Source organism: Paramacrobiotus metropolitanus, unplaced genomic scaffold, assembly GCF_019649055.1.
Source record: "Paramacrobiotus metropolitanus isolate TYO unplaced genomic scaffold, Prichtersi_v1.0 Parri_scaffold0000004, whole genome shotgun sequence".
In the NCBI taxonomy this organism is placed as follows: Eukaryota; Metazoa; Tardigrada; class Eutardigrada; order Parachela; family Macrobiotidae; genus Paramacrobiotus; species Paramacrobiotus metropolitanus.
This window is the reverse complement of record NW_026570224.1, coordinates 729858-755520: the sequence shown is the minus strand read 5'-3', so window position 1 is coordinate 755520 and position 25663 is coordinate 729858. Positions and strand designations below refer to the sequence as shown.

At 41.2% G+C, this 25663-nt stretch overlaps 5 protein-coding genes across 8 annotated transcripts; 2 read left to right on the top strand and 3 right to left on the bottom strand.

Moving 5' to 3' along the window:
* Positions 1-173: 173 nt before the first annotated feature.
* Positions 174-3289, bottom strand: LOC129602592 (uncharacterized). Its single transcript, XM_055501654.1, has 4 exons — positions 2563-3289; positions 1423-2384; positions 812-1231; positions 174-642 (listed from the first exon to the last, which is right to left on the bottom strand). Exons 1-4 carry the CDS (start codon positions 3201-3203, stop codon positions 464-466), a joined length of 2202 nt encoding a protein of 733 aa, XP_055357629.1. The 5' UTR covers positions 3204-3289; the 3' UTR covers positions 174-463.
* A 369-nt stretch (positions 3290-3658) lies between these two features.
* On the bottom strand, positions 3659-7536 carry LOC129580609 (medium-chain acyl-CoA ligase ACSF2, mitochondrial-like). The gene is made up of 10 exons (XM_055471207.1): positions 7180-7536; positions 6845-7113; positions 6135-6378; positions 5786-6053; positions 5512-5677; positions 5238-5389; positions 5026-5133; positions 4769-4917; positions 4370-4640; positions 3659-4231 (listed from the first exon to the last, which is right to left on the bottom strand). Exons 1-10 carry the CDS (start codon positions 7275-7277, stop codon positions 4076-4078), a joined length of 1881 nt encoding a protein of 626 aa, XP_055327182.1. The 5' UTR covers positions 7278-7536; the 3' UTR covers positions 3659-4075.
* Positions 7537-8824: 1288 nt separating this feature from the next.
* On the top strand, positions 8825-13505 carry LOC129580611 (tyrosine aminotransferase-like). Of its 3 annotated transcripts, none has more exons than XM_055471213.1 (11): positions 8825-8976; positions 10093-10329; positions 10624-10899; positions 11050-11154; positions 11328-11395; positions 11483-11641; positions 11822-12096; positions 12251-12320; positions 12570-12698; positions 12775-12957; positions 13085-13505. In XM_055471213.1, exons 2-11 carry the CDS (start codon positions 10137-10139, stop codon positions 13247-13249), a joined length of 1623 nt encoding a protein of 540 aa, XP_055327188.1. In that variant the 5' UTR covers positions 8825-8976; positions 10093-10136; the 3' UTR covers positions 13250-13505. The 3 variants fall into 3 exon arrangements, with proteins under 3 accessions (XP_055327188.1, XP_055327187.1, XP_055327186.1); XM_055471212.1 differs by lacking the exon at positions 8825-8976 and adding an exon at positions 9006-9413 and having other exon boundaries at positions 10107-10329; XM_055471211.1 differs by lacking the exon at positions 8825-8976 and adding an exon at positions 9006-9413.
* Positions 13506-17864: 4359 nt separating this feature from the next.
* Positions 17865-19866, top strand: LOC129580612 (uncharacterized). The gene is made up of 5 exons (XM_055471214.1): positions 17865-18141; positions 18273-18426; positions 18617-18685; positions 18770-19194; positions 19359-19866. Exons 1-5 carry the CDS (start codon positions 17982-17984, stop codon positions 19655-19657), a joined length of 1107 nt encoding a protein of 368 aa, XP_055327189.1. The 5' UTR covers positions 17865-17981; the 3' UTR covers positions 19658-19866.
* LOC129580610 (chitotriosidase-1-like) lies at positions 19624-25440 on the bottom strand. Of its 2 annotated transcripts, none has more exons than XM_055471208.1 (9): positions 24847-25440; positions 22474-22650; positions 22112-22350; positions 21885-22000; positions 21638-21681; positions 21145-21221; positions 20709-21017; positions 20235-20619; positions 19624-20114 (listed from the first exon to the last, which is right to left on the bottom strand). In XM_055471208.1, the coding sequence occupies exons 1-9, from the start codon at positions 25073-25075 to the stop codon at positions 19876-19878; spliced, it is 1815 nt and encodes a 604-aa protein (XP_055327183.1). In that variant the 5' UTR covers positions 25076-25440; the 3' UTR covers positions 19624-19875. The 2 variants fall into 2 exon arrangements, with proteins under 2 accessions (XP_055327183.1, XP_055327185.1); XM_055471210.1 differs by lacking the exon at positions 24847-25440 and adding an exon at positions 22764-22998 and having other exon boundaries at positions 19630-20114.
* Positions 25441-25663: the final 223 nt, after the last annotated feature.

Here is a 25663-nt window from a genome sequence, read left to right as displayed (position 1 = left end):
GCTGGACCTGTGCAATCTGTTTCCAGATTTTATATGACCAGCAGAGAGCCATATAAGCCCACGCATTTCGGAGCTAAGTCAAACCTTTGTAAAAACGTTTTGCTAATTGCAACCACTTCTTAGATTTCACATTTAATCCCACGACAAAATCAGTCAGATCTACCTTAATTAATGATGTTTAATACCATAATAGCACCCATACTCTTAATCACCGGCGATAGTACTTACAAACAAGCAAACAGCTAAACACCAAAAAATCACATAACATGCGTTCACGCTCACACACAAAACAACTCGCGGCCATGAAAACGAATTAATTTCCCACCGTATTCTGCCCGAAATTTTAACATGGTTTTATCTTCAGATGCAACAAAAGAAAACCGGAAAAGGCAACATATCACAGTCAAAAAAACAAAATAAAGATCAACTTCAACAAAAGAAAACCAGGACGATTTGGACAGAATCAAGCGGCACTTTGCTGCTCTCTCAGTGCGTTGCTGTTGAGATCGATCAGCTTCCTGTAATCAGAAATCAAGCTGCCCTCCTGGACGTCCGTTTCCGGACTTGTATCAGTGAATGATTTAGGCAAAGGCTCGTGGTTTAGACAAACCAGAAACACATCTTTCCACAAGCTGATGCGGTCTGCAAGATTAACCGATTTTATCTTCCGAATTTCCAAAGCAAATAACTAATATTGCAGACAAAAGAAAACTAAGAAAATTCTGATATTTCCGCTTCAGATTCAAATAACCAATATGAAAATAAATTTTACCACATAAATTCAAGCCGATAGCTACCAGTTTAACTTCACCTTGACATGCCTGCAGCAGTTCTGAGATTTCCACATGGGCTGCACCACGATCCGCATCAGTAGCCATCCATTTCTTCGCGGCAAGTTCTGCACGACGAAATATGGCAAAGTCTGTGAACCCAACAGCTTTAAGCAGTACTTCATTTTCTGGACGCTGGCTGGGTGCAATTTCTTTTGGACTGCGGCTAGTCATTCGTTTTGCATTGGAAGCTTTAGATATCTGCCGGGAAATCACCTGATTAGGGGCAAAAAACTCTGCGACTATCTGGCACTCTCGCAAGATCAACAGGTGGTCGATGTCATCCTGGCCATATACACGAAACCACATTTCCAAATTTCGAAGAGGCGGCAATAAATCGACTTCATAATTATTCAAGATATCCGCTCCGACTTGCAGCAGCCTTGTTTTTGCAACGAGCCCTACAAAAGCAGCCGATTTCTACTTACACTGAAACAGCACCTGTAGAAAACTATGAAAGCTGCTTCATTAATTCAGCGAAAACAAAAGCAGTAGCTGGAATTTAGAATTTTGATTTTCAAATAGGAGAATGTAATTCTATTGTATTCCGAACAACTTACGTTGAAGAAGCAACAATGGGCTCAACGCGTACCTTTAAACCGATCGCAATGTTCCGCTTCGTCTATCGATACTGGCGACAACAGGAGCATCTGGCACAAGACGTCAACGATGGGACGTATTAGCAACAACGACAGCACCATGGTCGGTGTGGCAATCTTATAAAACAGTTTGATCTCATCGAAACGACAATACAACCATATACCAATCAGAACGCCGCTCTCCAAAAACTGGAACAGGCTCACCAGGATAAACTGCATGCGCAGTCCCCCACGAATCCTCGCGCACACCGATTCCTTTTGGCCATGCTTCCGCCGCTGTGCATGCTCGTGCCAGCTGGCCGTCGGCGGCAACAGCACACTGACCAGTGTCGCACGCAAATGATTAATCGTCGGCGAGCGATGTGAACGATACCCGCGGAATTCCTCATGTGATTTCAAATGCAAGATCGGCACCTCCACCTCCTTCTTCCGGCGGGCCATTAGCACGAAGCTGATGTACGTTACAGCGATATGCAGACACCAGAATGCGGGGACCGTGATGTATTTCGGTTCCACTGTGAAGTAGCACGCAACCGACGCCAAGCGGGGTCCGGCACACATCACGTCGAGGATGATGCGCACGATCAGCTCCAGATTGGACGGCTCAAAGAGGACACGCACGTACGGTCGCCGATAGGCCACCGTCGCTTCGTAACTCAGGAGCGACGCGATGGACATACAGATGGAAAACCACATATTCCATGTGACGTCGTCCGCCCCTGGGTGCTCGAAACTGGATTTCGTGGAAGTGGACAGGAGACGGGCAACGAAATAAGCCTGCAGAATGAGTTCGGGATAGGATTCCAGGTAGGTCTCGTCCGCCCAGCCATAGTTGGTCCGCTTCTGGCAATTGGCTAATTCGTGCGTGTAATGGATGAACTGCACAGCGGTCTCGTGCGTAACTGGATCTTTATACTGAAGCTGCTTTTTATGAGCAGCCGCAGTCTGTAACGACCTGTAACGCAAACGAAAAATTACCGAAAAATTTGATAAAATTCAATCTACTCTCAAACTAGGGAATCATTAAAAATTACGTAACGAAATATAAATAAAAAATAAATAATCAAGTAGACAAATTAAAAATCAAAAAGTAATCGAAATGCGCCATCCCACCGTTGCAGATTTGTGCTTACCAGTATACTGGGCCCACAGGATGCACTTCGTACCACTTGTGCGCTCTCCGGTACAAGACATGATAGCCCAATGCAAAAACAATGGCAAGAATGATGAAGGACATTGTTAATCCGGCCCATTCCACATGGCCCTCTTTGAAATGCGTCCACGAAACCCAGACATCGGTGCCCGTATCGGACAAGACCAGAATGATGCCATAGTACGCACAGATCGTGGGCATTTTGTAGTAGTAATAGTAGTCCGGCCAACAAACCAGCCATTGTATTATGGCACGCATAAACCGTCCCTTACTGCGAGCATGCAAACAAGGAACGGCCAGCATTTGGTAGACGGCGGCGGGAGATTCCGGAGCAGGATCTGGGGCCGCTGCCTCGGTTCTTGCGTTGAGCGGCTGTCGCAGTTCCAGATCTTCTTCCATGTTCACAAGCCATGCGTAATCGACAGACGATGATCTAGGATAGGATCGATGCTGTCTCCTCTTATCAGAGTTCCAAATCATAGAACGAGTATATTGGTAGAAATGTGGCACTGCGTTCACGGGCAGAATCAACAAATCAAACAGTTGATATGTACATACTGCACCTGCAAGCTGCAGATAACAAAATTCAAATAGATTATCGAATAAAATAAGTGAAGTCATCAATAACGGGCATATGTGCACGTTACGCGGTTAGCACATTCCTGTGCGAGTTGCAATGCCGAAAACTGGCGAAAAGCGCACCAATGAGTAATGATCAGCATGCAGCCATGCAGTGTGCATCAATCAAGTTTTATTAAACCGGGATAGGTAGACGATTTTAACTCGGAAAAGAATAATAATAATGTACGGTATAAACTTTATTCTGAAGCTATTTCTACTCTGCAAGTCTGCAAACAAATTTTAAGGGCGCATTAGAGTTTTAGTTTTATATTGTACTTACAGTACCGGTACGATACCTTTTACGGCAACGGCAACTGCACATTTTTCTGGAACATTAATTTTGTTAAAAGTCCGAAAAATTGGCGGTTGCCATAATACTCCAAGCACGCATCAAATTAACCCAGTCGAACGGCATCAAAATCATCAACCATAACGATAACATTTAGTAGCATTTTCGCCCTTTTTTGTCTTTTACAGTTTTCCGCTGCCGATAGCATTAAGCTCTAAAAAAACTTGACAATAGCGCACGCACCACTGCGGCACCATTTTTTTAAATGAAAACCGATTCATCACTTCATTAAAACATTGCGATCTTTACGATATTCCATAAATTTTCAATTTGGCAATTTCCAAGAGGCCTAAGTTAAAAGCGCGTTGTGCGTTAAAACATTAATAAAAACTGCGAAAAGGATAACATTAATAACAGCATGCTGAAATCTAAAATTCTTTATAAATTACACCAACCGTGTGATGCAAACCCATACATCTGTAAGCATAATAAGCCATAGACTACGATGTACAAAACAAATCTTAAAAATATGAAAACTGACAACTTCAGCCAGAAATGCATCATAATTTAATTTTATCAGAAATCAGCTGCTCTGGAAAGTAGTCTTTCCTCCCAGTCCTAAACGTGTTTTTGCCATGTCCGTCAATTCGAATTTTTTCACCTTTCCAGACGGAGTCATGGGAATATCCAATGGCGATTCATAAAAGATGTAATATCGGGGTGATTTGTATTTTGCCAACTAAAAGCAGAAATGAATAAAAATAACGGTAGTCTTGCTACACACTATCCGGTATCTGCTCTTGATCCAATAAACACAATAAAGCACTAAACACAAAACTAAAAATTCCTTGTAATTAATTTTAGATATTTGTCGGACCTTTTTGCGCACAAATTCTGTCAAAGCAGTTTCCAGTTCATCACGCGCTTTGATCATTTCCGCATGATCGTGTAGGCGAATCCATGCACAAATCTCTTCTCCCAGTCGGTCATCCGGCACACCGTGAATGTGCACATCCAGTACGTGTTCATGCTCTAACAGGACATTTTCAATTTCCACCGGATAGACGTTCTCACCACCCCGAACTACCATATCTTTTGCGCGCCCGACAATTTTCAGGTATCCTTTTTCCGTTAACTTAGCCAGGTCGCTGTGAAAACGATTGCAAATGTTTTCGCCGAATCACTGAGAAATTGCAAAATTTCTACTACAGCAATTCTGAGAGATAAAGGGCGCAGATGACAGTTCTGTAGCAGACCGGAAAATCTTGCCGCATACCCTGTTTTCATCCACCGATCAGGCCCAATAATCTCCCTTGTCTTATCTTCTTCATCCCAATAGCCAAGCATCGTTCCAAAGCTGCGTGTGCATAATTCACCTTTTTCCCCGATTGGCACTATTCTGCCGTCCACATCTATCACTTTTGCCTGCATATCAAATGCTGCAAAACTTCTCACAGATCAGCCCAGTTTATGAAACTAACAGCTTGAATTTATTTCAAATTAGAGATATATTTCTGAAGGTCAATTACGCACTTCAACATGAGACAGAGGATATCCGGTTGTTGTCGTAGAAATTTCAGCAGGATCGCCAAGAATTCCGAAAAACGTCGCCACACTCTGCTCGGTTGCTCCATATCCGGCCTAAACAGCTATGCTATTATTGCTTTTTTGGTCTACTGCTTTTTACCTGCGTTGTAAAATTTGTTGTGATATACGTGAGAAATGGAATACGAGTGCTAACTTACTGCCACTTGCTTTATCCCGAGTTTCTCGTTCAGGGCCTTCAACAGTTCCGGTGGACATGGAGCGCCACCCATCAACGCAACATTCAGGGAAGATAAATTGTAATTTGCCAAATTTGGATGATTGACCAAATCTCGGAACATGGTCGGAACGGCTGAAAAATGCCAAAAGTATACGCACAAATCTTGCAACAGAAGAAATATAAAACCAAAAACTGTCGGCAGCACTGATTTTTTCACACCAAGCAGCAATGCTGTAAAGTGTAGACTCGCTAACCAGAAATGCTTTGGCATTCTTCGTCTTGTATGGCTTTGAAAACAGCTTCCGGTTCAAACCGCGGCGACGGGAGTACGCATTTCATTCCAAAAATACACGATATCAGCAGGTTTCCCACACATCCAAAGATATGGAAAAGCGGCAAAGGAACGACCATTGCTTTGGTCTGAAAGGTCATACATATAGTTTTACTACGCATTCCCGCTATAAAAGCTAGTTTAAACACGAAATAAATTAAGCAAAATTATAGCTGTAAACCAAACTAAGCGCATACTTTAGTCATAGCACCTAATCGATGACCACAGAAATACGCGGCGTTAATGATGCCAAAAGACGACAACGACGCGCCTTTTGGCGTTCCCGTTGTTCCCGAGGTAAACTGGATGTTAAATGCGTCATCTGACTGGAGTAGTTTTGTTCGCTTTTCCACTTCGCGAACGTTATCCTGGCGTTTCATGCTCACAACGGCATCGTACGAATAAGTTCCCGGAAATTTTTCCGGCGTTTTAGTAAGCATGATTATATGCTTCAGATGTGGAAGTCTGTAAAAAGCAACGCCACAATACACTCCTTTTACCATTAGTGCAATATATGAACCGTTTTAAAAGCGCTTTATATGTGACCTCGTTGACTGCAGGTTTCCCGGAGCGCTGTTATGAATTTCTGGATGCAATTTTTGGAAGTAGTCGTAGTAATTCAACGGTCCGACACCCTCGGCTGCAATGATGGCTTTCATCTGTACTTTGTTTAAGCAGTATTCCAGTTCCGGGACTTTGTATGCCGGATTAACATTCACCAGAATCAGTCCTGCTTTTGATGCGGCAAAAAATATTACCATCCATTCATAGGAATTTGTACCCCAAATGCCTAACGCAACAACGAAAAATTAGACACGTGCTCAAGAAACTGGCCAAGGAAAATTTATATAGGTACTCGTATTTTAAATAAAGTGGTGTCCAGAATGGACGGTCATTGCAACCAGCCTATATTTACAAATTTACACTGCAGTCAAGTTTCGCTGTATCATTTTCTTTCACACTAGAGTAGAGATAAAATTTAGAGGTGATGTACATCACTGTGTAGTTTTCTGTACGTATCTTTTCCCGTGTTGTCAGTATGCAAATATTAGCAGCTGTACTTGTCAAGTTCAAATATTTCCGTTACAAAAATAGTAGTAGAATACCGTGCTACAGCTACCAGTCGTTAGTGCGCGAACGAATTTCATAAAACTACGAATTTGCGACTGATTGCTTTAGAAATTTTCCAACGCATAGGAGATGCATTGCAAAACCGACTAAAACGGACAAATCCATTCTAGTCCGTCCATTCTTACCGATCCTATCTCCAGGCTGCAGTCCCAAACTAACCAGTCCGTTGGCCAGATCGCTGGCGTCCTGGCTGAACTGCGCATACGTCTTGCGGATGTTCTGAAACGCCACGACGAAGCCCACGCGATCTCCAATGGTCCGCGCCTGGTATTCAATGAGACGACCCAAAGTGGTCGACAGGAAGGGGATTTGTGACGGATTGTGAATGTAGCTTTCCGTCAGATGGGTTTCCGGCCACGAAGGACCGTTCCCAGGTATGACAATGTGCAGTGCTCTAATCAGGCCGTGACAACTTCGTTAGGCATGTTAGGAAAGATGTCAGGTGCAAATGTTTGGGTACCTCTGCGCAGGATAGTTGCATCGTGCAGGATGAGTGAGTAGTCGGGATATTTTTGGAAAATTCAACGAGTACAGCGCTTGCAATCGTAATATTGGCATCCTGACGAAGGCGTTGTCCACTAATTAATAGCTAATTTAGGAACAGATGCGCACGCTTTGTGAAATATGACAACAAAACAAGAGTGTTGCAGCTTCGTCGTGTCGGTACCGTTTGCTGCAGGTGACTGGCCCGTGAACATTTGCAGATTGCGCAGTAGTGCCGCACTCAATCTTGTCAAAGGTAAGTACCTTTTACAGTGAGTTTTACTCCAGGCAAGTGCAACAGGTGTCATCCGCTTATCGTTCTGCCTATTCTAGCCGATACAGTGTTGCGGTATTATGTATCAACAGAAATTGCGTTTGATATAAAACTGAATAAAATCATTGTGAGAGTCACAGAGAGTGACTGATAGAGCCAAGTCTTTTATTATTACTTACGTGTTCCTGCTTGCTCCTGCGTAAGTCAAATAACATATTTGCGTAAGTCTCATAAATAGTTAAATAACATATTTATATATTTATAACATAATATTTAGCACCAATTAATTTAATTTCCACTACTATTTCTTACATACATAGTATTCGTAAGAAAACATGTCTATAAATTATAATACTATATTAATTTTATTATTATTAATAAACCTGCGGTGTACTACATACCGCCCACAGGGTACTGTTTAGTATCTTGCCGCCTTCAAAAAATCATCATGCCGCTATAATCGTGCCGGCATCAGTTGTAAATTGTAATTGCTGTTTACGATTAACACAATCCGCAGGAGCAGTAAGTTGGTAACCTATTTAGACAGGTAGACTTCAAAAGTTTTATGGCTTAAAATATGTGTAAAACCATCTAAAAAATTATAGCATTTAGAAATTTGGTAGTGCAGGTTTTATTGTTTCATACATTTAATTACTGTAGGTTTTCGTGGTATCTGTAGAGATTAGAAATACAACCAGCAGATTTTGAAATAATTTATTGTCAGAAGAAAGAATAATACCGTGTTTCTAATGTATAATTGGATAGGTTTGCGTGCAAGTTATTTATTCATGCCGATAAGTTATTGGTACATAGAAACAGTAAACAATTTTGGAAACCTAGAAAATTGTACGTGATTATGCTTATGAAAAAACTTTAACTTCTTGTTTATGTTTATGGGAATTATTTGCAAAAATACTTTGTACCAAGTATCGTAAAAGGCGCCCGATTGAAAATCAAATAACTGATGCCAGAATACTAATATACGAGCACTTTTTGTGAGTGTGTGCAGTCACTGGATTCCTTAAAAATTATTCGAATTCAATGCATCGGTTTGCAACTAACATATTTTATCATCTTTCCAAGGATCACCATACATTTTCTTGTTACTTTCTAGCACAGATTTTCCGCTCTAATTGTACCGATAATCCGTTATGTGCGCGATAGATATCGACGTTAGTTTGCTGATTTGGTGATGTTATCAACCACATCAGTTTGTCATTTGATTTCGTGTGATAAAATTCGTGGAAAACAATTCTGTGCACTATTGCAAATAACAAACTGCATAAGCGTGCTTAGCGAGCACGCAAATAATTCCATAAAACGAAACTGTAAGTCCAAACAGAAAGTGCTACCGGAAATGGCCAGATTTGCGCAGGTGATGTTTTCGCTCACACCCCCTGGTTTATGTTTCGGGACCTACGAAACGCCGCCCAACTTTGTCCATCTGGGATGTCCGATTTGTTAGATAATATCAGCGACTCGAATTAACCGTTCGGCATAGTATGATTAATTACCACTAACTTTATTGTGCATACATTATTATATACGTAGGGTAAATATAAACCAGACTTCATTTTGGACTTGTCATTTGAGTTATCATTTTTGAAAATACACACTACTGCTACAAACGACTCTAAACGCTTTTACTGTAATTGTCCACTAATTCAAATTGTATTTTTTATTAGTTTCCTCACAATCATGCGTTGTCTTTTTATTTAATTATATGTGCAATTAAGTTGTTGGAGTATCTGGCGTTACGTACGATGGACGGTAGTGCGCGAGTTATGTCTCAACGGTTTATCGCTGAAGATTCTGTCTGCCTTGCACCATATCGCTATTTTTATTATTATTATTATTTTGTAACGCAGTCAGCCTAACACTTACTTGTTGTAAGTCACTCGATTAAATCGAATTGCCGCTACTTTGGATTCATCCCTGTAAGTTTTTTTATTTCAAAAGGTTGTATTTGGGTTGTAAATAATGTTATGCTGGAAACAGCTATTTTTTGCAGGCCAGGTATTCTTGAAATTAGTAGGGTTTTCGAGCCATCTTTGATCTGGCAATAATAATTTCGTTGCTGCTTTGGTTATTTATTTGGCGTAACTAAATTAGATTTCATATGCACATTGTTGCGTATACGGTATAGCAGAAATATTATACCAGCAGACACCTCTAAATTTACCGAAATTTGAGTTGAAATAACTATGATGGTGCCAAAGGTCACTGGCTGGTTTTATTTGGATGTCCTTACGTGACATAGTTTTGGATGTTATAATTTTGATCTACACCAAATCAATCTATACGTTCAGCTGGGTCAACTGTTATACAATTTTTTTGGCTAGACGTTTGGAAATTCCTTTTTTATGTAAGATTAAAATTTTGATTGTTTCCACGTTAAGCAACTGCCTTCGTTCTCATACGATAAACAACGCTTAAAAATCTTAACGGTTTCAATTTGATATCAGTTTGTAACACTATTTTAAGCAGTACATGGCGTGCTGTCCCCCAAAATGGTAAACAAAATAGTTTACAGCGCTGTGACTTACAGGTTTGCTACTTAAAGATAAAAATTTTCGTAGTTGTAGTAATTGACCTTATGATAATCAATATTTTCAGTCTGGTCAACCCAGCTCCATTGAAGCGTTATAGCGCGTGGTAATATGGAGCGCCAGGAAAACGTAACTTTCGGTGTTCGCCAGCATCAGACGGAATATTTTGACCGGATGCGGGCAAATGTGATGTTATGCAATGGTACCATGGAGAATGGCCATAGCATGCATACGACTAAGTGTCTGACGAGCAGGGCGACAAGTCTCCCGGAAACAAATTCTGAGCCTTTCCCACTGAATGCAGGTACCCTAAGTCGATGCTATGCAGAAAACACACCGTTATAGGCATCCTTTTCTGGTTTTTAGGACGCTAATATGGGCATCCCTTTCTACCCTAGTTTATTATAATTATAGTCATTTTTTGTGAACCCTCTTTATTATAGGCATCCTGTTATTAACTAATTTTAGTATCTGAATGTTAATTTAGTATTGCTCAGTGGCGGTAGCCTTCACGATTCTCCAGCTTTGTCTGCTGGAATTGTAGGAGTTAATACGGTACTGCGAAGACTGCTGAACTTATCATAAGGTCACGTTTTAGGAAGCCCGGAACTGAACGAGTTTGGCTTACGAAGACGAAATTCCGTGCCAACTGACGATGTTGATTCCGATTACGGTGTGCCGAGTACAGCCGAGTCATGCTCACCGCGAGATGACGATAGCGATATGTGCTGCGCCGTCCCGACGGCTGGGCGCACCGCATGGAACGTTAAGAGTTCCTATATGGCAAAAAATACCTTAAACCCCATTCGGCAGATTGTGGACGGCTTGAAGCTAACGCCTAATCCCGAAAAACCAATGATTGCCTTATCAATAGGTACACCCTTAAAAGGTTATATGAAACCAGTTACGATTTGGGATAGCCATTCCGTCTATTTCCGAGGATACAGCATTTCCAGTTTATCTCTACGAATAAATTATTTAGCATGATTTTATTGTTTATAATTTACAAAATCATAAAAACCAGGGGATCCTACTACCTATGGGAACTTCAGTCCTCCAGTGGAAGCGGTAGAAGCTGTCGTCAAAGCTGCAAGAGAGCAGAAGTTTGACGGTTACGCACCTTCTACAGGTCAGCATACTTAGTAATGTGTACAATACATGCTAGGAATGCACTAATACATGGAATGAACTTTTAAAAACTTTCTCTGGAAATAGCAAGCTCAGTTCAGTACTATCTCTGCGAAAAATAAAGTGTATCAGTGTTGATTAGTGATGTCTCTGATCAAAAGTTTTCATATTTAGGAATTTTGTCGGCGAGAGAGGCTGTTGCAAAATATACCGCCCGGCCGGAATCACCTTTGACTGCCAAGGTATTACACATTTTGTATACTCGCAGCGCTAATTAACAAATGCTGTACAGAACGCCATTTCAGCGATTTTAACTGTTCTCTTTGTAGGATGTCATTTTGACCAGCGGTGCTTCTCATGCCCTGGAACTGTGCATTTCAGTATTATGTGATCGCGGAAGTAACCTTCTGCTTCCCTGTCCCGGTTTCTCTATTTATAAGACTATCGCCTGTTCTCTGGGAGTGAAGTGCCGATCCTATCGTCTGCTGGTAATACATAACCACCTAAACTTGGCCGCTCAAGGTTTTATCCACTCGATTATGTAGCATGCGGTCTGTTTCGTAAATGTGCTCAACCTTGAAAAGGTCGCGTGATGCCCAGATAAAGCTTATACAGTTAGCGGTTGTTTGATAATGATTACGAAAGTGTTTGCCGGTTTGTGCGTGTAGCCGGAAGCCGATTGGGAAATTGATCTGCATCACTTGGCATCACTGATTGATGCCGATACGGCGGCGATTGTGGTCAATAATCCGTCTAACCCCTGCGGATCCGTGTACAGCAAGGAGCATCTGCAGGACATCCTGGAAGTGGCGCATTATTATAGAGTTCCAGTTATTGCCGATGAGATCTATGATGATTTGGTCTTCCCCGGTCATGTTTTTTATCCCTTGGCATCGCTGACTGACTCGGTCCCGGTTTTGGCCTGCGGGGGTCTTACAAAAAAGTTTGTAGTTTTTTTTGCGAAATCGTTTGAGATGTGATTGTACATTACTTTAGTATTTTGTAATTGCTGAACACCAACTGTACAACGCAACTCTTTCGATTCCCCTAAACATTTACCGTAACGAAAATCATAAATTATGTTATGTTCATGGCAGGTTTATCTGTCCCGGTTGGAGAATGGGCTGGATAACTATTCATGATCGCCATGATATTTTTGAAACAGAAGTAAGCTGATAATATTGTCAGCGACATACTAAAATCATCGCGATGTCTGACGAAGAAAAGTCTTTTTCTGAATGTACAGAGTGATACCTAATTTATGGCTGTGTTTATATAAATGTATCTTTATTCGGCAAAGGTACATGTGCAAATATACATATGTATACCTATATAAATCTATACTTTTACAAATTGTACATGTGCAATTTTTTCAGTGATAAGTTGATAACTAACGCGAATACCTAATGTGTTTAGGTACGATCGGGTCTGACATCATTGTCACAAAGGATACTCGGTCCCAATGCCCTTGTACAAGGTGCCGTCCCATCGATTCTGGAAAACGTGCCACAAACGTATTTCCAGTCTATCATCAACACATTAGAAGTAAATAACGCATTAATCAAGAAAGACGATTAATTCGAATTTCTGTTGATGAAATGCAGTTTATATGTATTTAAAGACTAATGCAATCATTGCATTCGATGGGATGAACGCCATACCGGGTTTATCACCCATCATGCCAGCCGGTGCAATGTACATGATGACCAAAATTAATATCGAAAATTTCCCAAATTTTACGGATGAGTTGGCCTTTACATCCCAGCTAGTCAGCGAGGAGAGCGTGTTCTGTCTGCCGGGTCAAGTAAGTTCAGCGCACCAGAAAAAATGCAGGAATTCAGCACAATAATAGGAGATTCACATTATTAGCATGATTACCGGAAGTTGACATTATCATTATTCATTTTAAATAATGTCGTTTTCTGTTGCAGTGCTTTGACTTTCCGTACTATTTTCGCATTGTCCTGACTGTACCGGAAGACAAAATGAAAGAGGCAGTCTCACGCATTGCCAGTTTCTGCGAGCGTTACTATGTTGAATCGGGAAGGACATCCCCGGCTGATGACAATCTCGGTTTGCAGCCATCGCAACGGTGATAATCCTTAAGAACGGTTTTTGAATACCTAGTCATCTACCATTGGTTTTCTGACAACGTTTATTTATACTGCAGTATCACGTACTTTTGCTTAGTAAACAGCATTTGATGGAAACATTTATGCATATAGTATTGTGTATTATGAGTGAATCAAATGTTCCCCTAATTTTTATTTAGTTAAGTAACCGTAGTTTGTGACCCTTCATTGTTTTCGAGTAGTGTCGCCAGTACAGTTAATAAACAACTGACACTAATCAGCAGCGTCAACTATTTAATACATTTGAACTTCAAGGCTTCAAGGAAGTATAGCTAGTACCAAAACGGAACGCACTGGATATTTGGATAGTTTTCGTAACTCTATTCCTTGTACCGTAGAATTGTGAGCGAATGAGTCCAGTGAGTGAATATAATTTTGATTTCCATGTGCTGAAGTATCATACCCACATGTTTGTTATGTACGAAAAGTTTTGCTTTTGGTGTATTTTAACACAAACATTCGTTCGTATTGTTATGTCAACCGGTAGCGTGTTGTCTCATGCTGGTAATACTTAATCAATATCGCTACTTTTGCTGCTACGCCTGCCACCGGAAACGGTTTCGTTTTTACTACTAAAACTGCAAGCGTTTGCAAAATAATCGAAATTAGCGGGTCTTGTTTCAATAACGTGTGGATATTAACGGGTTAACGTGTTTTTAAGTAACGTGTGTAGACAAAAATAATAATATGTGGATATTGGTATATTTCAAGGACAATAAACTTCACTTCACTAAATATTTCTGTGTTTGCAGGAATAAGAAACAACCTATTATCGTTTGATAAACTTCCTTCTAATGACCTGTTTTAACAACGAGTGTAATGCAGCTGATAGCCGTCATACTGATAATCACTTACGCGAGCAATACATAATCGGAAGTTGACAATGGAAACAACATTGCAGGACTGACGTTGCAGTCGGCTGCTGGTTACTTATGTCGAGGGTTGTTTTGCACGTAGCGATATGCTTAATACGCAGCCGAAAGTGGTGATTAACTACAGGGTTTAGTTTCCCATAATTACTTTACATAAAAGGACACTTCCGTCCAATCAAGCCAACTTCCTGGTTACGGATATGGCGATATACGGGAAATAAGTGTTGAGTGCGCCTCAACTGGTGTCATTAGTCTGATCATTAGGCACACAGCCTTGTCACGGGGGTTGCGCCCTGCGCCCGCGCGAGCGCTTGTCTGCAAAAAAAGAAACACCCATCTGCGGCATGTATCCAAATGCCGGCTTAATGGTCAAGACACCCCGTGTCCCTACCGGGGTCAGATATCTTTTGTGTCAACATGGTACTCTCTCTCCCTTTTGAAAATGTGCCTGTGTTTGGGATTACACTGTATGGGCGCTATTATTTTCATCCGGGAACACTTACACCCGCGTTCCATTTACACCATTACAGCGTATACGCAAAGATTCCCATATCAGCGTACACACGCTCGACTCTCCACAAATGGAACGACGACGGCTAAGGCAAACATGTGTATGAGCAAAAGATGAAATGATGCGCGTCAGCACAATCGAGTTTCCGGTAGGGGTAAACGGGATTAAAGTGCCTTTTCCAGTACGTTCGCCAGCGTGCCCTTACCTCATGGGATGCGCGTTTCTTCTTCCGGTATCTACTGTCGCTATGTGACTAAGACAGTGTGGATTTTGATTACATCAGGGGCATAGAAATCCCGCTGTTTATTGACGCGTAACTCTGACAAGAAATTAATAGGATTAATATGAAAAAAACAGGCATCTGCCCGGTCTAACGTACAACATCAGCCACCAGGCACTTTACTTTAATTTACTATTATAACACAGTGAGTTCCGTTGCGCAGTCCGTGCGTACAAAGTTTTTTTTGTACTTCCAGTTTTCCAGTCATAAGGACGCATTGCTTGGATTTTGGAAATACTGACAGAATCAAATCTGCTTTGCAAAATGCGTGGACTGTCTTTACTGTATAACATATTTTGTATTTCTTTAAGAGACACAGATTGATGCGTTTTTGTGATCATTCCAAATGTTGCGTATGTACTATGTAGGTGTGACTCCGTAACGCCCGCGTGCCGGCAGTTAATAATAAGTTCCATGCGGTTATTAATGCTCTAGTTAATAGTAATTTAATGCTGTAATTTATATGTTGTTTTTTTAATGCTGTAGTTAATAGTAATTTTTGCGCGAAGGTGTTGTATGGTCGTATGGAGTTTCAACTTACATATTATTAAACGCACTGTTTGTTCGGCTAAATCATACATATAACATTGAGACGCCATGTCATCAATGGAATTTGGTTCCGCTATGACAACGCCTGAATAAGATTCTAAAAGCAAGATCATTCCAGAATATTTTGTCCACCCACGCACATGTTCAGATGTACGAAAAAAACAGCTAGACATTCGTATCAAAAACACTCGTATCAAAACAGCTACTGTAGATTGCAGAAAAACTTTGGCCATGGAGGCTTTACGATTTATTCCCATTATACTGCTTCATATAATTAAAAAAAATATAACAGCTACTACATTGATTATTACTGAAAGTAACACTTGAATGATTCTTCTTCACTTAAAGTCACACTTGCAAATGTTTAGTTGCACTTATATGATTCAAACTCGAATACGAAAACTAATGCACAAAGCGTTGACATCGGTTGTGTTTAAAAGTTGAGGCAACAAAGCATCCACTGAGTGTTACAAACAACGAGGTCAGTTCTTCGAGGAAAGGTCAACTTCTAGGTTTTGACGTTGTAATAATTATAAGAAATACGAACACCAATATAGTAAACGTGATGTGTCATCGTTGGGTTGATGGCCTGAAATAACTAATTCCCATGTGATTCAGTAATTAATCGTATCCTTCCTGCTGGGATTCGTATGCGGGTCTGGCATAAACAGGATCATATTCAGGATATGGCGGCACATAGCCATCCACACTGTCCTGGCGATTATATTCCATGGACCCCGAGCGTTTACCCAGTCCAAAGCCAAATTTACTGCGATCACCGTAAGTGTCGTAGAAGTGCAGCAGCTTATAGCTCGCCGGCGGACGTAGTGAACGGTACTTTCTGGCGATCAGTTTGAGTTTGTTGCTCAGATGGGCTTCGGAATTAATGACATCCTTGGAAGGTAGAGATAATGCTGCTTCGGACAATGTTGCCAGCAGGCATAGCACGCACCATACAACAGCAATTTCCTTGTGCATCGTAGCGGTTAAAAGACAAGCGCGCGATTGTTGACAGAGAAAACACGAAAGGTCATCAGTACTTAAGTGTACGCCGCCGAAATGCCAAACGGTGATCAAGCGTTGGGAAAACGCACACTTTAGGAGGACGAGGTTGAAGCGACACAGGATAAAAAACAGCACTATGACTCGCGAGAACAAACAAAGACCGCAACTTTTAAGAGCGTCAAACTGCAATAAGAAAGTGCGTAAGCCGGCGTTTAAACCTTAATGACAATAACGTCTCGGTAGATATCCTGAGGGAAAGTTTTTCGCGCTGTTGCGAGCCGAAAAAGAGGCATCAGGCTGGATGATGCGGCGCGGGCTCGGTTTATCGATTGGCCGGCACTAACGATCTGGAAAGAAGCGCGCGCAATACTTTGAAATGCTAGAAGATGGCCGGCAATGAAGGCGGGTATTTTTGTTTTAACCAACCCCGCCGCATTCAAAGTGGCCATCAAGGCGAAAAATGCCGGAGGGCTTTACTCACTTGAATTTATTAATTTCAAAGGTGTTGTGCGTCCTGTTGTGTCGATCTGGATAACGGGATGATGATGATGATCAGAGAGATCAGCCGCGACGCACTATGCCTTTTTACTCTAGATTTGCCTTTAACGCACAATATGCCTCGTGCAACATAGTAATCAGAACCAAAACGTTGACACAAATACATAGGAACAAATATATGCATATTTGTATATGTGTACGAATAAGCCAAATTAATGTCTTAAGAAAAGAATTTGTACGCTGCAGCTTTTCTCCCGAAACCCAGCTATCGGTCAAAGTAACTCTAGTTAGCGTACTGTTTCTTTGGGCACACTGGCTTCGACGTTTCGCACTATCTTTGTTGCATTAAGATATTCCAGAAACGTATCAAGTCCCTTCTGGTAAAAGAGTGACTAATACCGCACAGTTGTATTAATGCAATTAATTTAAATGAATTGCGACGAAACTTCTAGCTGCAGAATACAGTTAATTATTAAAGTACAAAGTAATACTAACTATTTCGGTAAAAAAAGTACTAATTATTAAATTAAAAAATATGTATCAGTCACACTACTAAACCATGTCAAATCTTCATTCGCGCGCATTTAATTGGTCGACGTAGATATAATGTGCACCTCACTGTCAGAATTTATCTGGTGTCGAGGCACATGAAAAATGTGTCGGCGCAGCGCCTTTTAACAGATATTTCGTATATCTTGTGCCTGGCAGTTGTATCAATGCGTCAGACACTTTAAAGTAGACGTAGTAGATGCGCCAGCATATGATATTACATTTTAGAGCAGCAGGAATAACGAAAACAAACCAAATCAGCTAATATTAAAGAGACAAAATGTATCAAGCAGCATATATAAAAGGTGATGACGAGTGTACGATGTGGCAGATTATATATTCCTCTGCTTCGATTCCGGCTTATGCAACCCAGAATCGAAGTGCCCATCGAAGTTTAGTTTTCGACCGGAGGCCTCTTTACGCGTGAGGAAAATGTCTTTCAAAGCTGCTTCTGCAGTCGCTTTCCTGTGTGCGGTGTCGTTGTCCCATGCAGCCGTTTTCAACGCTGATACGCGCTATCCGCAGTGGTCCAAGAACTACGCCAATGATTTAACGACCTATGTCCCATATTTTATTGAAGCGGGCAGATATGGTATGTACAAGGAGAACGAAGTTTAAAAGTTAAATCACTCTGTTGAAAATTATCCAGCTTAACGCTCAGTATCCTTTTGCCAGAAACTAAAGTTTAGCCTTTTCGTTTCCTGAAGTTAAATGCTGTTTCAGATGCTACTACGCTCGCCAACATCCGGGCAGCCATAAGGCAGTTGAACAGTGATCTTAATGGTTGTATCATCTTTTACGAATATTATGCCGGTCCGGTTCCACCTCCTAATGTTGGACGCGACTTCATATATATTTCCAACGTTAATAATCAAGGGTAATATACATTTTCAAAACAGAACCTGTGTGTCAGTGAAGATTGACAATTCACTGAAAATCGCGCATGTCATTCATTTATTCATCGTTTTCTACTTTTCAAGAAATCGGTTACACTCGCATACTGTTACTCTGTAGTTCGCACTACTTTATTTAATAAGCGCTAATTTTTAAGGCTACATGTTTTACAGAGTACCCCAAACAGTATGCGGAACAGTCCCTGGTCGTCAATCTGGACAGAACGGAAACGGGCAGAAGATGTAAGGAAATAGTTTTTTGTCACACCATAAAGATATTACTGTAACTATTGGCTTAATTAAACATTTCCTGTTTGACAATGTCAGGTATATCGTGGGAGGAAATGCGCCCGGCAATTGTGGAAGTGTGCGTCAAATAATGGCCAGACTGGTAAATGCCATCGGGCTGCGAACAGAATATAACCGACCGGACCGTGGTAACGCAATCACTGTCGACCCCTCAAGAGTCGACACAACGCTCCAATCTTTTGGTATGTACACCGCCTACACTGCTGGAGCGGTGCAGACTACCGGCTTTAACCCAGTCAACGGTGTCAGCGTCAACACCAATTTCGACTACAACTCCATTACCATGGTGCAGCCCACAACTAATGCCCAAGCCGGACAATCTGTCTTCACCACGACAGGAAACCAGGCCGTCGGGAATTTGAACCGACTGAGTTTTACCGACTGCATGGCCATTGCATCCAAATACCAATGCTCATCGCTAACCGGCCTCACTTGCCAAGACCGTACGTCTCAGCTATACCTACTGCACTTCGCATTGTATAATAGGCAACAGCATTTTTTAATAAATGCGTCAGCTAGAATCAGTTTAATTTGGTTTGTACAAACACAGATTGGTTTGTTTGGTTTGAATATTAGACCCTGGAATTCAGGTTTACTATTTTTTCAGCATACGGCACCGGCACTGGTGGCGGCGGTGCGATTCAGCCAGGCGGTGGCGGTGCAATTCAGCCAGGCGGTGGGGGCACACCACTTCAGCCAAATGATCCCAACTCCCCGCTTCAGCCCATCAATACCGGTACCAACACCGGCACCAACAACAATACACCCCTGCAGCCTGGTACCAACACTGGCACCAACAACAACACACCTTTGCAGCCTGGTGGCAACACCGGCACTAATACCGGCACCAACACCGGTACCAACAATAACACACCACTGCAGCCTGGTGCAGTAATTAACTTTTAAATTTTTTGTGTTTGGGTTACCAACTGCTACAAAAATATGTCGCTTTGCAGCGGGTTGTAGTTGTGCTGGCATAGATTCAGGAGACCCAGAGCAGTTTGCCACTTTGCGCTTACCGTTACATTGTAAGATCTTTTGTCTAAAATACATACAAGCTGTCCCAGCGCCAACAGAAAGAATACAACATTTAAAAAACAATAAAATGGAAACAAGTAGACCGATCAAGTGGTAAGAAATTTGTTTTCGTATATCGCTTCCGGCGATTCGCCGTTAAATCGAGTGCATCCCTCCACAAGTTCCTGCCAGTTGCAGTATTTGTTTGCCGCATCATAAACCAAGCCACCATTACATTCCCGACTGTATGGATTACTTCCTGCATCGCAGTCGCAGTATCGTGATTCGCATCGGCCAACTGCAAATGAACCCGGTCCACTCCATATGCAGAAATTCTTGTCACAAACTATAGCAGTAACAACAATAAAGTTTATTTTATGAAGCAAATGGGTAGTAATCTGCACAATAGTATAACCTCGTTCGAACGTAACCCACAAAATAATAAATGAATGTCGTTGATACTTGCTTTGTTTCTCCAAAGCTATTCTGGGTATCACGGGTTGACTGTTACCGAGCACCATGGAAAAGGTCACCCGGGGCTTAGTCACCAGGTGTTCGTGTGCAACGCGCCGGGGCATGACTGTAGCTGGTGTTGTTGTTTCCGGTATGATCGTGGTTGGCGTTGACCTGGTAGTTGTTTGGGTGGTCATCCTTAAAGTGGTCGGCCGGAATTTTGTGGTCCCAGGCGACGCCATGATTGGGAAATCGTTAGAAGTTCTCGTATTAGTGAGAATGTCACGTATAACGTGCAGTAAGGGATTGATTCCTAAGCCACAAATATTGTGGAAATCATCTTGCGCCAAATCCCAAATATAAACACCACCGTAGCCGTTTGTTTTTGCCCATTTCGTCTAAAACATTTTAATCAATGCTTTACAACCTTTTTACAAAACGATGAAATAAACGAACGCCGCAAGTGGTAAACTGCATTATACGACACCTTGGCAGCTACGGTCAGTCGGTCATCGAATCCTATCCAGTAGTCTTTGGTAAAGGCATAGGCGGCTTGAATTTGTTTATCAAATACATAACTTGCATTGTCCGTTTTGAATTTGTCACAGATCTCATAATAGGGCCATGCACCAGCTTCACTGGTGAACTTGCTGGTGGATATGGCACCCTTGGCAGGCGATCCCAGGCTGTATGCCAGCGGACTGGCCATGAGCCAGCCGCGGCCATACATCGGCAGACCTAGTATCAGTTTATGCTTCGGAATGCCCAGAAGCTCCCACGACTTCATCGTGGCTGCCTGTTATTATTAAGCTGAAGATAATTATTAGTTCACGAACTGTATTCAAGAAAACCAAAAATAAAGGTATATGGGTCATTTATACTGGACACCATCAACTGGCGTAACTTTATGGTTATCAACGTACAACGGATTGGGGGGATTCTTCGGCAAATGGACCTTTGAACAACGGCGCGTGATGGCCGATTTTGTCCGGAATCCAAGCTGCAGTTATGTAAACAAGCCTCGTATACCGGTAACCAATTAAAATTGTTTTACTGGCAAGACCTCGATTTTGAGAAAGGAAATACTACTTACTGTACAGTGCTTTGGTACCTTATAAGTTATTTAAAAGCAAAATCACTACGAGTAATATTCATGTGGAACTAATCGATGTGTTTTAATCATCACAGTACTTAATCATCATCACGGTACTAGAGTAGTATCTTAAGCCAGTACATTATGTAGTCAGGTTAACGTCGCAATCATATTAACGATAAATACAAAGTTTATAAGATGACCAGAATAATTTTCTGTGCCAAAAAAATTTCTGAGTCTATCGTATTCCACTCAGAGGAACAACATTGTACAGGGTAATTATCATATAATAATTATCATATAACTATTAATTTTGCACTTACCCCCATGCAAATCATAAGCCATTACGTTAAGAAAATCCAATGCCCTGCAACAGAAAGTACAAACCGCTTAAGGAAGTTATACAAGTATGTTACGTACTTTTAAAAATACAAAAGGTGTTAAATTATTTGTACAATGTAGCCTTTTTATTACCATTAAATTATCGGTATGCATGTATTTATTATACCGTATACAGTGCAACAAAACTGTTTTGTCAGTTTAATGATTGGTAAATTTGTGCGAAGTTACTGATTCATTATCCGTCCATCATATCCTCCGTCCGATGTGAAATGCACTGCAGCTGCTAATATCAATCGGGTTTTCTTTGATCTTTTGGCTTCCTTTTCAAATGCCTCCCTCAGTTCCTATAAAGAGCTGTTTCACATATTAAACAAAAAAGGAAACATTTTGCCTTATAATAAGTTGATCAATAATCAAGCACCGATTATCCTACAAATATTCTCTACAAACTGTACCAGCAATAGTGAAGAATATTCTTCTTTTGTCGCTGCGTCTGGATATTCCCAATCAACATCCAGTCCGTCCAGTTCCCAGTTTCTTAAACTGACCACCGTAGAAGTAATAAAAGCGTGACGAGTTTCAAATGTCTCGGAGACTGCCACCAGCTGATTGCTGAGTGTCCATCCTCCCACACTTAATAAAATCTTCAGGTTTGGATGAGTCAACTTGTACTGATTTAAACGCCGAAAAGTTTCTGCAATTAAAATCATGAGATGTTGTACGTATCTTGAATATAGTCGCCACTGTGCATGAGGGACGGTAGATTCATGTTTTAAAGGTGGCCGACAATATCCTCATAATCGAGTTATGTATTCACCTTCGTCGTTCCATTCTAACGGTACGAGCGTGTTGTTCTCAATCTTGGCAAATGCAATAACAATATACGTGCATAAATCCGGATCAATATCAGCAGCGGTAAACTTGGCTTTGCCCTTTCTGTATTGTGACCAGTTGGTAAAGTAACATCCCCGGTGTGGAAGATCAAAATGGGGATCTGCAATGATATAACATAACATGTAAAATCCGTCAGTTTCAGGAGTTTATATTGGTACAACCAGCGAGCTTATATTACGAGCTTATAATACATATACGCTGGTACAACCTTACCGTTTATGGCAACCGTCGTCGTAAAAATTTCCACTAAAATTAATACAATCAAAAAGATTTTTGTGAGCATTTTTTAGATTTATGAAGGACTTCTTCAAATGTTATCCACTATATGCGGTCAGTATGGTGTTCCGATCATTTTCTGGTAAGCTAGAGTAAGTAATATGGCCAAATGAATCTTGCCAGTGTGGATGCGGCGTTACGATCTTATAGTTGAACGCACAAGTCAGTACCAAAAAGCCCTGCTGTAATATGGAGACGATTTTGAAGAGGTTACTGTATCAGCTGTATGTAAACACTTTATGGACAAACAACATCATTGGCTTCACCTCGGCTGATGGATGGCATTTTCGGTTTGTTTGGGTCTAAGGACGAAGAAACGTTCCACTGTGTGTTACGTTACAATCATTAGGATTTTGAGTATGTAACGATCAAGTGGATGTTGAACTTGTCATATTACAGGACAGTAAAGTGGATGATTAACTTAATTTCTAAATACATTGCGTAACGGCAGCAGACTTGTTGTCGAACACCTGTTGCGCTTGTTGTCCTACCGCCCTTGGTTTCGTCCTCTAATCGACCGGTGTGAGGCTTATGTGGAGCGATGCATCATGCATGTTGGTGGGCATTTTATCCGTTTGTGTGCGTCAAGGTGCAATTGTACGGTACATCCTGTGTTTCCGCTTCCGATAGCGCACTTTCAGGTCCTGTGCCAATTATCGGTCTTCAACCGCACGATTTCTGTACCGCATATAGTAATTATACGGAACTGTCACCAGATTTTGAATTTTTGCTGTAATTACAGATGAATATAGGACAAAGGATGAATATAGGACTGGTACAAAAGATATCGTAGCTGAACAGAAATTTTCTGTTCTTTTGTTGAACTATTATTTTGGGCACTAGTGTACAGTACTCTGTAGTTCACTAATACGGTAACACCAGTTTCCACCACATACCGCGTAGAAAGTTGGCAGGTATTTCGAAGAAAATGGCCGAAGACAACTTTTGTTTTGCCTAAAATGCAACACTGAACGGCTGCTTGAAACCCTCCAAACCCTCCAAGTGCGCCATCGGAAGCGGAAATACAGGATGTACCGTACAATTGCTCCTTGACGCATATATACAAACGGATAAATTTCGAAAGTGCATTGTACTCGGACCGTAATACTGATAATTACTATTTTAGTAGCATCCATCGCATTTGTAACTTTCACTTAAATTACAACTGAAACGAAATATATAAAACGAAACCACCTGCGGACCCTTAAAGCAATTTTTGTATATTGCGATCCGAATCCAGAAACTATGTACTTGTAATCTTAACCACGCCGTGAATTATGAGACAACCCTAGAACTTCAGTTTATCCTACACTGTTTGCGGCAGTGACCTTTCCGCCTTCGCCTAAAGGTACGGTACGTTCGAGATAAGCTGGAACCAGTGTGAATGGCGTTCTGTTATAAAGAAAATTCCTGTGCTTGTTATATGTTTTTTATCAAAACTCACTTTCAGCAAAAAAACAGGTGTAGTCATTGCACAAATTATATCCATTGTTCATGTTACCACTAATTAACGTTCACTCGATTGTAACCATAGGTAAAAACTCAACAAGAACTCTGAATCTTTGAATTACTGTTTGGCAGTTAAAAACACAGGTTTGCAAAGCCGTGTACAATTAGAACTAACAGATTCAAACAGCTAGCTAGAAAAACAATTTTTCAAAGCTAAGAAAAATTGTCAAGCCTGCAAACTGCAATCAGCATTACAAAGTAACTGATACTATTGCAGAAGGCATCTTACACGTCACAACAGATGGCGCTTAATATACGTCGCATGGGTGTAGTTATAATCACGGTGTTTGTGTTAATGTGGTCAGCCATGCATACATAATACAAGCAGTAAACGTTAAAACATTGTGACTGCTGTTCATTGTTCAGCTCCAATTAACGCACGATAGTTTTGTGCTCTGCAAAACTCGGTACTGATGACACTGCGTACTGTACTTACATTAGACAAGATCTCATAACATCCAGCAAAATGTGATTTCCTAACATACCGATTTTACAATGTTACTTCCAATACCTTTTAACTTTCCCGTGACCATCTTCCTCTTAGGAGGTGTATTTGGTGGCTTGTTCTGCAGTGGCCAACCTATATGGCTGTCCTGGATATTCGGCGTTACTCTAGCTGTCGTCCGCTGGCGCGCAATTTTCTTCTCTATTCGGACAGTGAGGAGCTGGATATCCGGCCCAGTAGAAATTTTCAGTTTTGACGACATAAACGTCATCTCGATTCTTTCCGGTTCACGCATACCTTACTGGAATGTGCTTTGCCATTGTCCACTAGATTTGGACCAATCTTATAATTATGACCGTGCCAATGCAGCTGTTGATTATACAATATGCGAATTAAATTTGGTCCAGTTAGCGAAAACGTTTGGCTTGTGTGAACGATCTCATTTACTTCTAGTCGGATGCGGTATGGCTGGAGAAGCAGTGTTTTTGCAGAAAATAACAGGGTGCCGAGTCACATGCGTGGACACAGATTTCAACAAGGTGCAACGGCTGCTTGAATCGCTAATAAACATATATATTTATACATACTATGTTCAAATCTTTCGACGATATTAGTACAGTACTTGAAATACTCGTAATGTATGCAAAACATAGACTGTAGAAATTATCTAATTAGGCTTGCTGTTTGCACCATCTCTACTTCCAGGTACAGATCGTCCATCATATGTAGGCTAAGCCAGGCTAATTATTACTTTCAAAACTGAAAGCACTAATACTTATAAGCTTACACCACCAGTCTCTGCTTGGCATGTTGCTGCGGTCTTCCATGACACTTTCTAGTTTTCCTTACTTTTTTACCCTCTAACTTATCTTATTTTTACCTT

Coding starts and splice junctions, on each gene's coding strand:
- LOC129602592 (XM_055501654.1), bottom strand. CDS start 3,203: ATGACTTCACTTATTTTATTCGATAATCTATTTGAATTTTGTTATCTG. Junction 1,232..1,422: donor ACATTGCGATCGGTTTAAAG/GTACGCGTTGAG, acceptor CTGCTTTTGTAG/GGCTCGTTGCAAAAACAAGG. Junction 643..811: donor ACTGCTGCAGGCATGTCAAG/GTGAAGTTAAAC, acceptor TTAATCTTGCAG/ACCGCATCAGCTTGTGGAAA.
- LOC129580609 (XM_055471207.1), bottom strand. CDS start 7,277: ATGCCAATATTACGATTGCAAGCGCTGTACTCGTTGAATTTTCCAAAA. Junction 4,918..5,025: donor ATCCTCTGTCTCATGTTGAA/GTGCGTAATTGA, acceptor TTTGATATGCAG/GCAAAAGTGATAGATGTGGA. Junction 4,232..4,369: donor CAGAATTTGTGCGCAAAAAG/GTCCGACAAATA, acceptor TTCTGCTTTTAG/TTGGCAAAATACAAATCACC.
- LOC129580611 (XM_055471213.1), top strand. CDS start 10,137: ATGGAGCGCCAGGAAAACGTAACTTTCGGTGTTCGCCAGCATCAGACG. Junction 11,396..11,482: donor AATCACCTTTGACTGCCAAG/GTATTACACATT, acceptor TTCTCTTTGTAG/GATGTCATTTTGACCAGCGG. Junction 12,699..12,774: donor CTATCATCAACACATTAGAA/GTAAATAACGCA, acceptor ATGTATTTAAAG/ACTAATGCAATCATTGCATT.
- LOC129580612 (XM_055471214.1), top strand. CDS start 17,982: ATGTCTTTCAAAGCTGCTTCTGCAGTCGCTTTCCTGTGTGCGGTGTCG. Junction 18,427..18,616: donor TCCAACGTTAATAATCAAGG/GTAATATACATT, acceptor CATGTTTTACAG/AGTACCCCAAACAGTATGCG. Junction 19,195..19,358: donor CGGCCTCACTTGCCAAGACC/GTACGTCTCAGC, acceptor CTATTTTTTCAG/CATACGGCACCGGCACTGGT.
- LOC129580610 (XM_055471208.1), bottom strand. CDS start 25,075: ATGCGTGAACCGGAAAGAATCGAGATGACGTTTATGTCGTCAAAACTG. Junction 21,018..21,144: donor AAGAATCCCCCCAATCCGTT/GTACGTTGATAA, acceptor TAATAATAACAG/GCAGCCACGATGAAGTCGTG. Junction 20,620..20,708: donor GACTGACCGTAGCTGCCAAG/GTGTCGTATAAT, acceptor AAAATGTTTTAG/ACGAAATGGGCAAAAACAAA.